A 15,056-nucleotide genomic window follows, 5' to 3' on the forward strand; every position below is an offset into this window, starting at 1 on the left:
TTTAAAATGCATTTCGGGATGACAGACTCCGGTTAAAGGATTTTTTGGGGGATTTTACAAAGTCTATCCTAGAATAGGGAATGTTAGATCAGATTAACAGGACCTGATGGGGCACAAAATGTATAATATACATATATTGCCTCATTTCGATGTCCGTGATATTTCACGTACATAAAAACAGACTGTTCATCTGTTTTGGATCAGAGTACAGACATCATCCATGTGCTCTCAGATTTTCATGGACCCATAGACTTGCTTGGGTAATTTTGATCCGCGACTCGAATCAAAACCAGACAGGACTGATTTTTTTTTTTTTTTTTTTGGGGGGGGGGGGGAACACAACTTGGTCCTTAAGGTATTAAGAACATGTGAACAGTCCCATAGTGGGTATGCGCTCTACAAGTGAAAAACATGGATTCATACGTGACTCTCAGACGTCTGAATGAGGCACTAGATTCTCATTTTTCTTCAAAGTTACACATGCGTATTAACTTACTTCTTATTCCACCCACTGTAGTGAATGAAGTACTTCACCTGCTTGTCCTTAATGGAGACTTTCACACACTGCAGAAGAAAAGGCAGGATTAAATTCAAGAGTCAAGGAATACAACACAAGGACTGCAGTTCATTAAAGAGCCAAACTTATTTACCGAGAAGTATTAATATTCAGTAGAAATAATGAGTAAACACTGGCCGATGAAAAATCTTTACGAGTATAACTTCTTATAAACACTCTGGCTTTAAACATAAAGGGGTATTCAGAGAAATAGACATTTATAGAATATGGCACACCCAGAAAATAAGCCATAAACGTATGATCTCTTGGGTACAACCATGGGGCCCCACAGACCACAGGACGAGTGGGGGGAGAGAACGGTCCTCCTTTGCTCATACACTATGATAAAGGGAGGTGCTGTGCAGACTATCCAGGCTTCTCTGCCTTTTTTCTGACTCTCGAGTTGCTGCGATTTGCTTTCATTATGCAGCGGCAAAGCGCGATCTTTGGTAGCCCCAGCCTTAATGACATATCCTATGGCAGTGCATAAGTATATTTTGCTGAAATACCCCTTAAGTTAAACGACAACCAATTTAAACCAGCCTAAGTAATATCCTGAGGTCTAAGTTGCCAACCTTTCAGAAAATATTTTGCATGAATGTCTTTATATTATTCTTCCAACCCTGTTCAAAGGGGAATTGAAAATAAAATTAATACTTAAATCATATAAGAGACAACTATGCATACCTGTGAAAGATTAATGGGTAGTAAATACTGACTTATATCGGTTCTGCTATCTCAACTTTTGCTGACTGGGGCCTTCTATGATTATCTCTGAAAGGAGCCAGTATCGAGCTGCATATACCAAGAGCAAAGAAAGAAAAAACTATGAAGACAGAACACATCACTAACATTGACAACTTTACAAAGTTTCAGCAAAGAAAGAAAGCTGGGATCTTATACATGATCCCTATAGGCAGCAAGTAAATGCAAACGGCAGCCGCTTATTTTAGTCGCCTGACCCTTGAAAGGTGAAAAATACGTTGTAGGTTTTCATTTGACAATTGCTATAATTGCACTAGTTTTCTCTAATGGTAGTCATTCTCGACTGGAAGGTGAAAATGTTGGCCATTAATAAGCAGGCAATTTGCAGGGAATTTAAAGAAAAAAGATGAAAGTCACTGACTTTCATGAAGCGGCCAGATTGCAGCCTTACCTTGGATGGTGCATTGACCGCTTCGCGAGACCTCAGCCCTCAGAGAAGGCAGGAGGTGATCGCTGGCCACTACCACCACTAGGCAATCATGACAGGCGTAATCAATTCATTGTAAGCAAGCAAATAGTACTGCTGGCCTCCTGCTAACTGAGCTGTTTCCTACACCTGAAGCTTTATAAATCCATTATGTACTAGGACTAGACAGGAACTGAAAACCATTAACAAATGTGTACATTTAAAGGTTGAGTTCTGGGATTTGGGATTAAATGGGTTGCAACAAATTTCAAAGTACCCCTTATTCAAAGGATAAGGGACACCTTCCCAATAGCTGGGGGTCCTACCGATCCAGAGAACCAGGGGTGTGTGAATGGAGCAGTGATCGTTTATGTTCACTTCCGCTCTACTCATTCTTAATGGGCGTGCAGATGACCAGCTGAAAGCTGCGCTCGGTTACCTACAGCGGTGCCATAGAAAATGAATGGGGCGGAGGTGCACAAGATAGACCACCGCTCCCATTTGCAGTGCCCCAGTTCTCAGGGGGTCTCAGTGGTCAGACCCCAAACCATTGGGAAGGTACCCTTCTATCCTATGGATAGATGATAACTTTCAAACTTGGTACAACCCTTTTAGGTGCTCTAAATGGAAATGTCACCGCCGAGGACATGGATTGCCTGCAGCAGTGACATGACACTGATTTTGGAAACTCCCATCTGACAACTTTTTGAAAAATTCCAGAAAACCCTTTTAAAACATGATTGGTCACCATTTCTATATGCACTTTATTACATACTCAAGAACAGTCTAACAGACAATCCCATTCATATGGGAGCCAATGTGGCAAGTCAGATCCCAACACCCACAACATACAGTGGATTTTGCTTGGAGAAGAAACCAGTTAGGCCGAATTCAGGTCACATTTCAGCCACACGTTTGTGACGCCATTGGGGGTTCCATCTGAACCCACCTGAAAAGCAGAATTCAGACAACCCCCCCCACCCCACCCCCCCACCAACAGAGCTGTAGACTTCAGTTATTAAACAGATTAAAGCATGCCACTAGGCAGCATGGGGTGCAATAATGGAGAAAATGGGGGACCATAAATACTTGGTTAGCAAGATGAAGAAGTGTGTGCCATCAATGTAATAACCATTAGGATAATGTAGAACAAAAATACCCACAAAACTGGCCATTAATCCTTAAGTATTGAGAAAATGCACTACATTTTTTTTAATTTTCAATATTTAACCAAGAAGTATTGTAAGAAAAAAGGTAGCACAAGTGACATACCTTAGCTTCGTATAGAAGAGGCCCGTGAAAGCACAAGACACGCTCACCTGTAACATGAATATGTGTATAGTCAGGAGCAAAAGAAACCTCAGACTCGTGTAACAGCACGTAAAACACACACGACAGACTCCGATAAGAGGGAACAGGTTATGAAAGATTGGGATAGAGCAAAAACTAGTTCTCACCATAAGTCATGTCAGTATAGATTACATCACAGGTTGGGCCGTTAAACACCGACCCACCAAGAACTTACTATGTACATGGTCAGGTATGAAAGTTGTGGGGTTTTCATGTTGAATCTGAACTATTTCACCATTCTATATGGAAGATCATATCTCTTCTCACCTTTGAAACTGCAAAAACGCTTATTGCCGCTCGTATTCATTGTCATCTGGACTATTGCAACTCACTAATGATCGGTCTCCCTCTAACCAAACTTTTCTTTCCAATCCATCCTGAATTGGGCAGCCAGGGTCATTTCCGTCCAGCCACTTCACAGATACCTCCACCTTGTGACAGTTCTTGCACTGGTTGCCCATTCACTACAGAATACAATACAAACTTATCTCGCTCACCCACAAAGCTCTCCACACTCATCTCCATCTATCACCCTACTCATGTTGTCCATTCTGCAACAGAGCCAAGACTAACATCTTCTATAATCTGAACCTCACACCTCCGTCTTCAAGACTTCTCTCAAGCTGCACCAGTTTTCTGGAATGCACTACCCCAGACGATGTGATCTCTGCTGCAGATCTAGCAGTTCTCTGAATGCTGCGCTCTGTATAACCCACCCACACCCCTGATTGGCAGCTTTCTATGTACACTGTGCATAGGCAAAAAGCTGCTAATCAGTGGTGTAGGCGGCACAACACAGCCTAGTAAGTGACACTACTGGAATTTGTGTCTAAACCTCATCAAGCTGCTCATATTACTCAACAAAAACCTGCAGATTGACTCTGCAATTGATCAGTTAAGGAGAATCTATGGAAGATTTAAAAAAAAAAAAAACACAGACTTAAAACAGGTGACACGAGAGAAACAGTCTATTTTACAGGGATGCAAAACAACGAAAATTCATGTGTGAATGTGACCTTACATCAGACCTGATACCATAGATGCACTGGAGGAGGGTAGTGTCTCCTCCAATGTATTTAATCTAGTGGATCTACCACTGAAGTTTAGCTCGCTGCCAAGCGTGGACTCACTGCTGTTACTCTTCGTTTTTTTTTAAAGCCCTTGCTAAACAGGCCTGGTTGTGCTCTATGGTGACGCCCACGTGGTTTAAGGCAACATGTCAGAACTTTATTTCTTTAGTAAGTTCAGCTACTCAGTTGCCCAAACCAGTTCCAGAAATCACATTTGAGGAGGAGGGAGGTCTATGGCAATGACGAAATTTATGTCATCATACAATTCACACTGCACTGTGGAGAGAAGATATATGTAATCTATACTAATACTCTAGTTGAATTCACCATGAAGGCGGTAAGAAGTAATTTTGGGAATTAGAGCTATGACGCTTGATTTAAGGGGGTCAATTTAAAAGGTCTGGTGTACAAATTAATTTTAGACGTATGATCTTAATTTAGGGGTCTCGTTTTATTTTCCCCACAATAAAGTCAGTTCAAGATTTAATATGTTAGTTGGTAAAGCCTTAAACAAGACCACATCTTTTCTTCACCTGCCTGCAGGCCATTACTAAAGCTAGCTGTGTATCACAGAGGAAACTCAGGATCATTGGTGAAGCATTGTTTTATGGAGAGGGATCAGCACAGTATCACACTTTGTTCCCCCAACAAAAGGAGAATAGAAGCAAACGGCATTACATACTACTAACATCAATTAAAAGTGGGCTTTACCACATTCATTTGCAACAGGGAAAAGTAAAACATGGAAGGTGAATGGACAAGGTTCTCTGACAGTATTTATACATAGAGGCCAAAGAGCACTTTGTAAGCAAACATTACAGCTATAGTCAGAGTTCGGACCTCGTGTACTGACTTGTACCAAAGTTTATTACAAGCACACCCATCGACAAGGAATACATCCAAAGACAAAGGCATTTGTAGGCCCCCTACATTCTGGACATAAAGCCTGCAGCTGTCAGTTCTGGGGTCTATACTACAAAATATGAGAAAATACATCTGAAGCTTGGGCTGACCATTGTAATCTCTCTCCACTTTGCTCTTTTCTGCCTAATATATTATATTTACACTGGGAGCCATCAGTGTAACATTGCAGGCCTATGAGGAGGTAAACCTGCTCTCTAGAACTCTAATGGTGCTTTCATGTTGCGTTTAGGCACCTGGTTCAGTGGCCCCGTCAGGGCTCAGTTCCGAACCCCCAGCAAAAATTATGGAATCACCGGGCTCGGAGGATGTTCATTCAGTTGTTTAATTTTGTTGAAAAAAAAAAAAGCAGATCACAGACATGGCACAAAACTAAAGTCATTTCAAATGGCAACTTTATGGCTTTAAGAAACACTAAAAGAAATCAAGATAAAAAATGTGGTACTCAGTAAGGGTCTTTTTTTTTTCAGACGAAGCAGAGGGAAAAAAATTATGGAATCACTCAATTCTGAGGAAAAAAATATGGTCTCACCCTGTAAATTTTCATTTCCAAAACTAACACCTCCATAAAATTAGATCTGCATCTAAAAAGGAGTGATCACACCTTGGAGAGCTGTTGCACCAAGTGGACTGACATGAATCATGGCTCGAGAGATGTCAATTGAAACAAAAAGGAGAGGATTATCAAACTCTTAAAAGAAGGTAAATCATCACGCAAAAGATGTTGGTTGTTCACAGTCACCTGTGTCTAAAATCTGGACCAAATACAAACATGGGAAGGTTGTTAAAGGCAAACATACTGGTAGACCAAGGAAGACAAAGCGTCAAGACCGAAAACTTAAAGCAATATGTCTCCAAAACAGGAAATGCACAGCAAAACAAATGAGGAACGAATGGGAGGAAACTGGAGTCAATGTCTGTGACCGAACTGTAAGAAACCGCCTAAAGGAAATGGGATTTACATACAGAAAAGCTAAACATAAGCCATCATTAACATCTAAACAGAAAAAAACAAGGTTACAATGGGCTAAGGAAAAGCTATCGTGGAGTGTGGATGACTGGATGAAAGTCATATTCAGTGATGAATCGCGAATCTGCATTGGGCAAGGTGATGATGCTGGAACTTTTGTTTGGTGCCATTCCAATGAGATTTATAAAGATGACTGCATGAAGAGAACATGCAAATTTCCACAGTCATTTATGATATGGGGCTGCATGTCAGGTAAAGGCACTGGGGAGATGGCTGTCATTACATCTTCAATAAATGCCCACGTTTACATTGATATTTTGGACAGTTTTCTTATCCCATCAATTGAAAGGATGTTTGGGGATAATGACATTTTTCAAGATGATAATGCATCCTGCCATAGAGCAAAAACATTACTTGAAAGAAGACACATAAGGTCAATGTCATGGCCTGCAAATAGTCCGGATCTCAACCCAATTGAAAATCTTTGGTGGAAGTTGAAGAAAATGGTCCATGGCAAGGCTCCAACATGCAAAGCTGATCTGGCAACATCAGAGAAAGTTGGAGCCACATTGATGAAGAGTACTATTTGTCACTCATTAAGTCCATGCCTCAGACTGCAAGCTGTTATTAAAGCCAGAGGTGGTGCAACAAAATACTAGTGATGTATTGGAGTGTTCTTTTGTGTGTTTGTTTTTCATGATTCCATTTTTTTTTTTCCTCAGAATTGAGTGATTCCATAATTTTTCCCTCTGCTTGGTCTGAAAAAAAATTACCCTTACTGAGTACCATATTTTTTTCTTGATTTCTTTTAGTGTTTCTTAAAGCCATAAAGTTGCCATTTGAAATGACTTTAGTTTTGTGCCATGTTTGTGATCTGGTTTTTTTCAACAACATTAAACAACTGAATGAACATCCTTCGAGCCCAGTGATTCCATAATTTTTGCCAGGGGTTGTATATGCAGACGGGGCCGTAGGCTATAATGGTTAGGACGCTATGCCGTGCATCATTTACGGGTGCGTACAACGGTCTGGGTGTCTGCCTCCAGTAGGTGTAAATACCCGAAAATGATGCATGGCAAAGCACACATCCCCTCTGTCGGCATCATTATATTATATGGCACCGTCAGTGCATACATCCGAATCCAGTTTTGCTGGGGGTTCGGACATAAGCCCTGACCGGGCCACTGAACGGATGCCTAAACGCAATGTGAAAGAACTCCAACCCCTTTTCAATCACCATGTTCCCCCTTCTAAAATAATAACAGCTATACTTGCCACCAGTGTGGGCTCCTTTCCAGCACTTTCTCTCTGAGGGCTTGCTTGACAGTTATGTCACGCAAGCTGCGCAGCCACTCCGTGGCTGTTTCACTATCCTCTCCTTCAGACATATCAGATATCCAAAGGAAGTGAGAGACCAGCTGCAGCTCTGACTTTTTCCAGATGAGAAGGCGGTGGAAAGTGAAGCGGCCACTGATTTGGTCAGGCTATCCCTGAGTCAATTTCATGCAAGCCCCAGGAGAGCCAGTATTGACACTGCTGGAACAGAACCTGCACCAGAAGAGGGTATAGCTGTTCTCTTATAAAGGGGAAAACAGTGATTGAGAAGAGGTTGTACTTGTAGTGGAGAACCCGTTGAAGTGTGACCTTACAGCAGGCTCCAAGTCCTCTGACCCGAATAAAAAGCAGGTCCGAATAAAAAGCAAGTGCGTATGAGTGCTGAGTCACATTCACTGTTTATACAAGCATTGCCTCATTAGTCTGACCTTGCAGCTCATTTTATTTAATGACTACCTATGAATTTATTTTAAATGATATGCAGTACCTAACATGTCCTGCAGATAAGTGTGAGTCTGCATCCTGAGATGCCCATCAATCACTCTGGTACTGCTTTAGCTAGCTTACAAAGTGATATATGAGCGCAATAAACAGCCTATGAATCTGTACAGAGTGGAGACTCAAGCCCCCATCACACTAAGCGAAATAGCTAGTGAGATCGCTGCTGAGTCACAAGTTTTGTGACGCAACAGCGACCTCGCTACGTTTGACACGTAGCATCGACCAGGCCCCTGCTGTGAGATCGCTGGACGTGTCGAAATGGCCTGGACCATTTTTTGATCGTTGAGGTCCAGCTTGGTAGCCTGCATAGGTGTGCTTGACACCTTACCAACGACCTCGTTGGCGACTCAGAACTGAAAAGTCGTCCCTCATCGAGATCTGAATCGTCAGAGTAGCTGCTATGTGACAGGGTCCCAACGACCGCCGACATAGTTATACAGGTCGCTACGGGTCGCAGTATCGTTGCTGCGTCGTTGGGAACATCTGACTGTTTGACATCTCACCAGCGACCACATAGTGACGCAGCAACGATCCCTGCCAGGTCGTATTGTTGTCGGAATCGCTGTAGCATCGCTAAGTGTGACGGTACCTTAAGACCCTTACCGATCTGCAGGACATGTTACCATGGATCCTAGAGGTCTGTCACATCAAAACATAAATGAGACTACTTTTAAAAGGAACCGGTCACCAGGTTTCTCCCATATAAAGTTGGGTCAGCACCTGTAAGCCCGACGTGGCAGCATTCTAGAATGCTGTACGTCCCCAATGCGCTCTCCACTAAACAAAAAATAGCTTTCATTATAATCACTGAGGCAGTCCTGTCAGATGGGGCTCGCTGTTCTTGATCTGGAGACTCCTCTTGCTTCGCTTGGATGACATTTTGTCCTCCACACATGGGCATTACAGTACTTTGCTTTGCCCTCGGCAGGGCAGAGAAGTAAGCCTGAGCAGGAGCACGATGGCATAGACACTGTGTGAATGACGTAGAACATGTCATCCACGGAAAGCAAGAAGAGGAGGTGTTGGATCAAGAACAGCAACGCACATCGGACCGGGACGCCCCATAGGCGAGTATAATAGCCATTTTTTGTTTTATGGAGAGCACATTGGGGACATGTAACGGCATTCTAGAATGCTGTTACATCGGGCTTACAGGTGCCGGCCCTACTTTATATGGGGAAAACCTGGTGACCGATTCCCTCTAAAGCTGTGCTTGCATATGCAGTTTTGGTCCAGCATTGTCACAAGCAAGTGCTGTCTGAGTGTAGAGAGTGTATAAAGTGAGTGGACGCTGACCCAATAAAGTAAATCTGTTAATTCACATGTGCAATAAGAGCATGCATCACTTTGGTCCACCCCATTCAATGTCATGGGTCTGAAAAACAAAGCACGCCAACACAAATCAGATTCAACTTGTGACAGACTACTATTACATTATCTGAATACAGCCTACAAGTATCTGGAAAACATGCAGTGCTCCAACTGTAATAGGGTGGACTATCGCCATACACAAGATATCCAGTATTGCAGTGCACAAAAGCCTTTTAAAATGTTTTGTCTAGTAAAACAAGTTATCACTAGTGATGAGCGAGTATGTTCTGTTAACCCTTTCGCCGAGTATACTCAGCCGAGCACCGAGTATTTAGAGCGTGCTCGGGCTTTAAGTTTTCGTCGCTCCGTGAACATGATTTGCAACTGTTTGACAGATTTAATACATGTGAGGAATGCCCGTTTTTCCAGAATTCCTCACATGTATTAAATCTGTCAAACAGTTGCAAATCATGTTCACGGAGCGACGAAAACTTAAAGCCTGAGCACGCTATAAATATTCGGCGAAAGGGTTAACAAAACATACTCGCTCATCACTAGTTATCACCCATCAACTATATGGGCGTCACCAATAGGCTGTAAGCCAGATACTGTGCACTAATGTGTGAACAGCACCCTGTACAAGCCTTTTTTGTGTGCAATTTTAATACTATGCAATCGCCCCTGCCATGAACTGGTAGGCTATGAGTGACTGTCTGATCAGTATTTTGCACCTATGTCGCCACCATCTTTAACCCCCTTTAAAGCCCGGGGCGTATTAATAGCCCCCAGGCCATCACCCCAGGTTCAGTGAGGGCTCCACCACTGAGCCCACACTAAACCGGGCATGATGTCAGCTGATTCTTACAGCTGACATGTGCCCGCAACAGCCGCGGGTGGAATCGCGATCCACCCGCGGCTATTAACCAGTTAATGCCGCTGTCAATCTCCGACAGCGGCATTTAACAGCGCTGCGCCGGAAGCCCGGCCTTAGCCCCGCCCATCAGTGACCCCGTCACGTGATTGCGGGTGACTGATTGGTGGACATGGCAACCCGGGTTCTGCAGCAGACCCCTGAGGTTGTCATGTCTCGCTAGCTATGAGCGCCACCTAGGGGGTCGGCGCTCAAAGCACAAGAGCATTTCTCGTCGCCTGTATGCAATAGAAACGATCAGGAAACTGCAGCTTCTAGTCTCCTATGGAGACTATTGAAGCATGCAGAAAATGTATGTATGTATGTATGTATGTATGTATGTATGTATGTATGTATGTATGTATGTATGTATGTATGTATATATATATATATATATATATATATATATATATATATCCCCCCTTTTTACAATAAAAAAAAAAATTTTTTTACACATTTGGTATCGCCGAGTTCAGAATCGCCTGATCAATATAAAAAAAATTAATCCGATCGGTAAACTGCGTAACGAGAAAAAAAATTCTAAACGCCAGAATTACTTTTTTTGGTCGTCGCAACATTGCAATAACGGGCGATCAAAACATCAGATTTATCCCAAATTGGTATCAATAAAAACGTCAGCTCGGCACGCAAAAAATAAGCCCTCGCCCAGCCTTAGATCATGAAAAATGGAGACGCTACAGGTCTCGGAAAATGCCGCTTTCTTTTTTTTTTTTATAAAGCAAACTTTGAATTTTTTTTCACCACTTAAATAAAAAAAAAACACAAAAAAAAAAACTATACATGTTTGGTGGCTATGAACTCGTAAGTAAGTACAACTCATTTTTTGCGGGACGAGCCCTCACATGGCCATATTGAATGAAAGATAAAAAGGCTATGGCTCTGGGAAGAAGAGGAGCAAAAGACGAAAACTGAAAAACCCAAGGTCCTTAAGGGGTTAAAAAATGGGTTTGCTGCACTCTGGTAGTGCACTAGCTGTGACCTGGGCAGTTAAATACTGTTGCCCTTTTTTGCTGCGTTTTTCTTGAATCTTGGGGGAATTTTAATTCCTCTTATTGTGGCTTTGCTTTAGTCTTTTTGTCTTCAGATTACATAGCAAAAACCTGCTGATAGATTCCCTTTAATAGAGCGGTGGTCAGGTGTCCAACCTGCAGCACTGTTCTGTAATATGGATAAGAGGTACCTCGTTCTCGTCGAGTCGGTAAGTCAAACCACCGACTCCTCAATTTCACTGACTCCCGACTCCACAGCACGGCCTCACTACTGAGCATGTACATAAAGTGCAGCACAGATTCATCTCAACTAAAAGTGGAGATCCTTAGATCAGGAACAGAACAGACATTCAGCCTATGTGCCCACGATGCAGAAATGCTCTGGATTTTTTCCTGAGCGTTTCTGTATCTCCCTGTCAGAAAAAAACGCATGTGGATTGTACATGCATTTTTCCTGCCAGGGACAAGTGGAAGTGAAGCGTTCTTCACATGCATTTCCGCATGCGGGTTGACAAGCGCTTTCCAAGCGATTTTAGCATCACTTGGAAAGTGCTTGACAACTTGGTCACACTATATAAATCCATGCAGGCAAAACATGGATTTATATAGTGTGACCGTAAAGAATGGTAAAAAATATATACTCACCTTCTGATGGCCCCTGGTGTGCTTGTCTCTGCTTGCAGTCAGCTCGTGGTAGATTTAAGGACCTGCCGACGTCAGCGGTCGCGTGACCCGTCACATGACAATGATGTCAGCGTGGGTCCTTTAGTCCACCGCGAGCTGCCGGCAAGCAGAAACAAGCAAGCACACCGGGGGCCATCAGAAGGTAAGTATAATATTTATTTTTTATTTTATTCTTTTTTTTACAGTTTCTATGGTAACGGGGTCCAGAAGAGAGTCTCCTCTTCTCCAGACCCGGGTACCATCCACACATTGAATCGCATGGATTCCGCATGTACAGATCCAGTGATGCGGATTCCATGCGTTCCAATGCAAGTCAATGGCGGCGAAAACGCAGCACTTCCGCAAAATAATTGGTAGTGCTGCGTATTTTTCCGCAATGATAACCTGCAGCGGAAATTTCCGCAGCATGTGCATAGCACATGCGGATTATCATTGGGGAACATAGCAGACCTTCTACCAAGCGTTTTTTATGCGTTTCTGCAGCGGAATTGCCGCTGCGGAAACGCTTAAAAAAAAAAAAACGCATCGTGGCCACACAGCCTAACAGGACATTTCATAGCTTTCCCAAATTCTTATGAAAACATTTACAGCACATCCTGCATTGCACTACTGTACCCAATTTATTATATATTTTAGTCCGAATCGGTCTATTTTATACCAACTCCACAGCCCTGCTCATTCTGCTGATCAGTGCGGGTCCAAGTGGAGGACACCCTCTGATCAGCAAGTTATCACCAATCCTGCAGCTTTCACTTTTTTCTTGCTGTGAAGTCCAGTGCTCCCACTATACATTTATGCAAGTCTTCAATGGAACATCTAAAAATGAAGTACAAGCAGACTGCTAAAGTTTGTAACCCTACTCATACAGGACCCTGGCCCAAATATGAAGCAGTTGTCCAGCTTTAAATACCTTCACAGTGATTCTGTTTCAATCATACCTATTCTCCCTTCTCTTCCAAGATGCCCATAATACTGTAGAATCCACAAGTTGCTCCAGGCGCTTTTTTGCTGTAGATGTGGCTGGCCAACAGTCCTCGCGGCTACTGACATGCCAGGTTCTCAGGTCAAAACATACCTAAACATATTACTAAATTATACACACAGTATTACTCATTGGGAAACACATTCATAGCATACAACTTCAAACTCTGGCAAGTCATTTGCCCTGGGGGACTGGTGTGGACAGCCCATGTATCAGTGATGCACAGGTTACACAATTCACAGCGCCTGAAGTCAAGGAGTGGATGCATTTCCCGCCTGGTTACAAATGGCCTCAACTCTAATGATTGATGGACAACACAATTCAGCTCATCGTGCTTTTTACTTTAAAATATTTGGCATCTTGAAAGCAAAAGAGCTAAAATACACTGCTCAAAAAAATAAAGGGAACGCTTAAACAACAGAATATAACTCCAAGTAAATCAAACTTCTGTGAAATCAAACTGTCCACTTAGGAAGCAACACTGATTGACAATCAATTTCACATGCTGTTGTGCAATGGAATAGACAATAGATGGAAATTATTGGCAATTATCAAGACACCCTCAATAAAGGAGTGGCTCTGTAGGTGGGGACCACAGACCACATCTTAGTACCAATGCTTTCTGGCTGATGTTTTGGTCACTTTTGAATGTTGGTTGTGCTTTCACACTCATGGTAGCATGAGACGGACTCTACAACCCACAGAAGTTGCTCAGGTAGTGAAGCTCATCCAGGATGGCACATCAATGCGAGCTGTGGCAAGAAGGTTTGCTGTGTCTGTCAGTGTAGTGTCCAGAGGCGCTACCAGGAGACAGGCCAGTACACAAGGAGACGTGGAGGGGGCCGTAGGAGGGCAACAACCCAGCAGCAGGACCGCTACCTCCGCTTTTGTGCAAGGAGGAATAGGAAGAGCACTGCCAGAGCCCTGCAAAATGACCTCCAGCAGGCCACAAATGTGCATGTGTCTGCACAAAAGGTTAGAAACCGACTATGAGGGTGGTATGAGGGCCCGACATCCACAGATGGGGGTTGTGCTCACAGCCAAACACCGTGCAGGATGCTTGGCATTTGCCACAGAACACCAGGATTGGCAAAGTCACCACTGGCGCCCCGTGCTCTTCACAGATGAAAGCAGGTTCACACTGAGCACATGTGACAGACGTGACAGAGTCTGGAGACCCGTGGAGAGAGATCTGCTGCCTGCAACATCCTTCAGCATGACCGGTTTGGCAGTGGGTCAGTAATGGTGTGGGGTGGCATTTCTTTGGAGAGTCGCACAGCCCTCCATGTGCTCACCAGAGGTAGCCTGACTGCCATTAGGTACCGAGATGAGATCCTCAGACCCCTTGTGAGACCATATGCTGGTGCGGTTGGCCCTGGGTTCCTCCTAATGCAGGACAATGCCAGACCTCATGTGGCTGGAGTGTGTCAGCAGTTCCTGCAAGATGAAGGCATTGACGCAATGGACTGGCCGCCTGTTCCCCAGACCTGAATCCAATTGAGCACATCTGGGTCATCATGTCTCACTCCATCCACCAACGTCACGTTGCACCACAGACTATCCAGGAGTTGGTGGATGCTTTAGTCCAGGTCTGGGAGGAGATCCCACAGGAGACCATCTGCAACCTCATCAGGAGCATGCCCAGGCGTTGTAGGGAGGCCATACAGGCACGTGGAGGCCACACACAATACTGAGACTCATTTTGACTTGTTTTAAGGACATTATGTCAAAGTTGGATCAGCCTGTACTGTGTTTTTCCACTTTAATTTTGGGGGTGACTCCAAATCCAGGCCTCCATTGATTAATAGATTTGATTTCCATTGATGATTTTTGTGTGATTTTGTTGTCAGCACATTCAACGAGAATATTTCATTCATTCAGATCTAGGATGTGTTATTTGAGTGTTCGCTTGATTTTTTTGAGCAGTGTAGTTGCAAGTTTACATATATTATTTGCCCCCCCCACCCCTGCCATCAGTTCTGTTGCTTCTTAACAGATTACACCAAGTTCACACATCCACTTGGACAACCCATGTCTGATTCGTTTTAGGAACAGACAAATGGAATTCATGTGCAGGAGTGACCCAGGGCATAAGTATGCAAGTGGAAGCATGGGGGCCCAATGATTATTATTGGGTCCTTCAGGTTTTTATGTGGTGTCTTTTTTTTTTTTTTATTACAGAAAACAAAAGTTTTAAATGCAGATTTTTTTTTTTATTACATTCTAAAAACAGAAACCAAACAATGGGGCCATGCTGCCTCCATTAGCATAACTAATGCAGAGCG

General features: G+C 43.4%; 1 protein-coding gene across 5 annotated transcripts in view; it reads right to left on the minus strand.

Annotated features, from left to right (window-relative positions):
* The window catches only part of MORF4L1 (mortality factor 4 like 1), a 139,486-nt gene that overhangs the window by 14,558 nt on the left and 109,872 nt on the right, over nt 1-15,056 (minus strand). For 2 of the 5 annotated variants that reach the window (XM_073653498.1, XM_073653497.1), the window contains 3 exons: nt 3,000-3,046; nt 1,244-1,351; nt 497-564 (listed from right to left, as the gene is read on the minus strand). Coding sequence is in view for 2 of the 5 variants with exons in the window: in XM_073653496.1 (XP_073509597.1) it covers nt 497-564; nt 3,000-3,046 (115 nt within the window). In the remaining 3 variants the exon portion in view is untranslated. The remainder of the gene's footprint in view (nt 1-496; nt 565-1,243; nt 1,352-2,999; nt 3,047-15,056) is intronic. The other 3 variants (XM_073653499.1, XM_073653496.1, XM_073653495.1) reach the window with 2 other exon arrangements.

This window comes from Phyllobates terribilis, unplaced genomic scaffold (assembly GCF_046119375.1).
Source record: "Phyllobates terribilis strain yellow unplaced genomic scaffold, ASM4611937v1 Scaffold_11__3_contigs__length_659146591, whole genome shotgun sequence".
NCBI classification, from domain to species: domain Eukaryota; kingdom Metazoa; phylum Chordata; class Amphibia; order Anura; family Dendrobatidae; genus Phyllobates; species Phyllobates terribilis.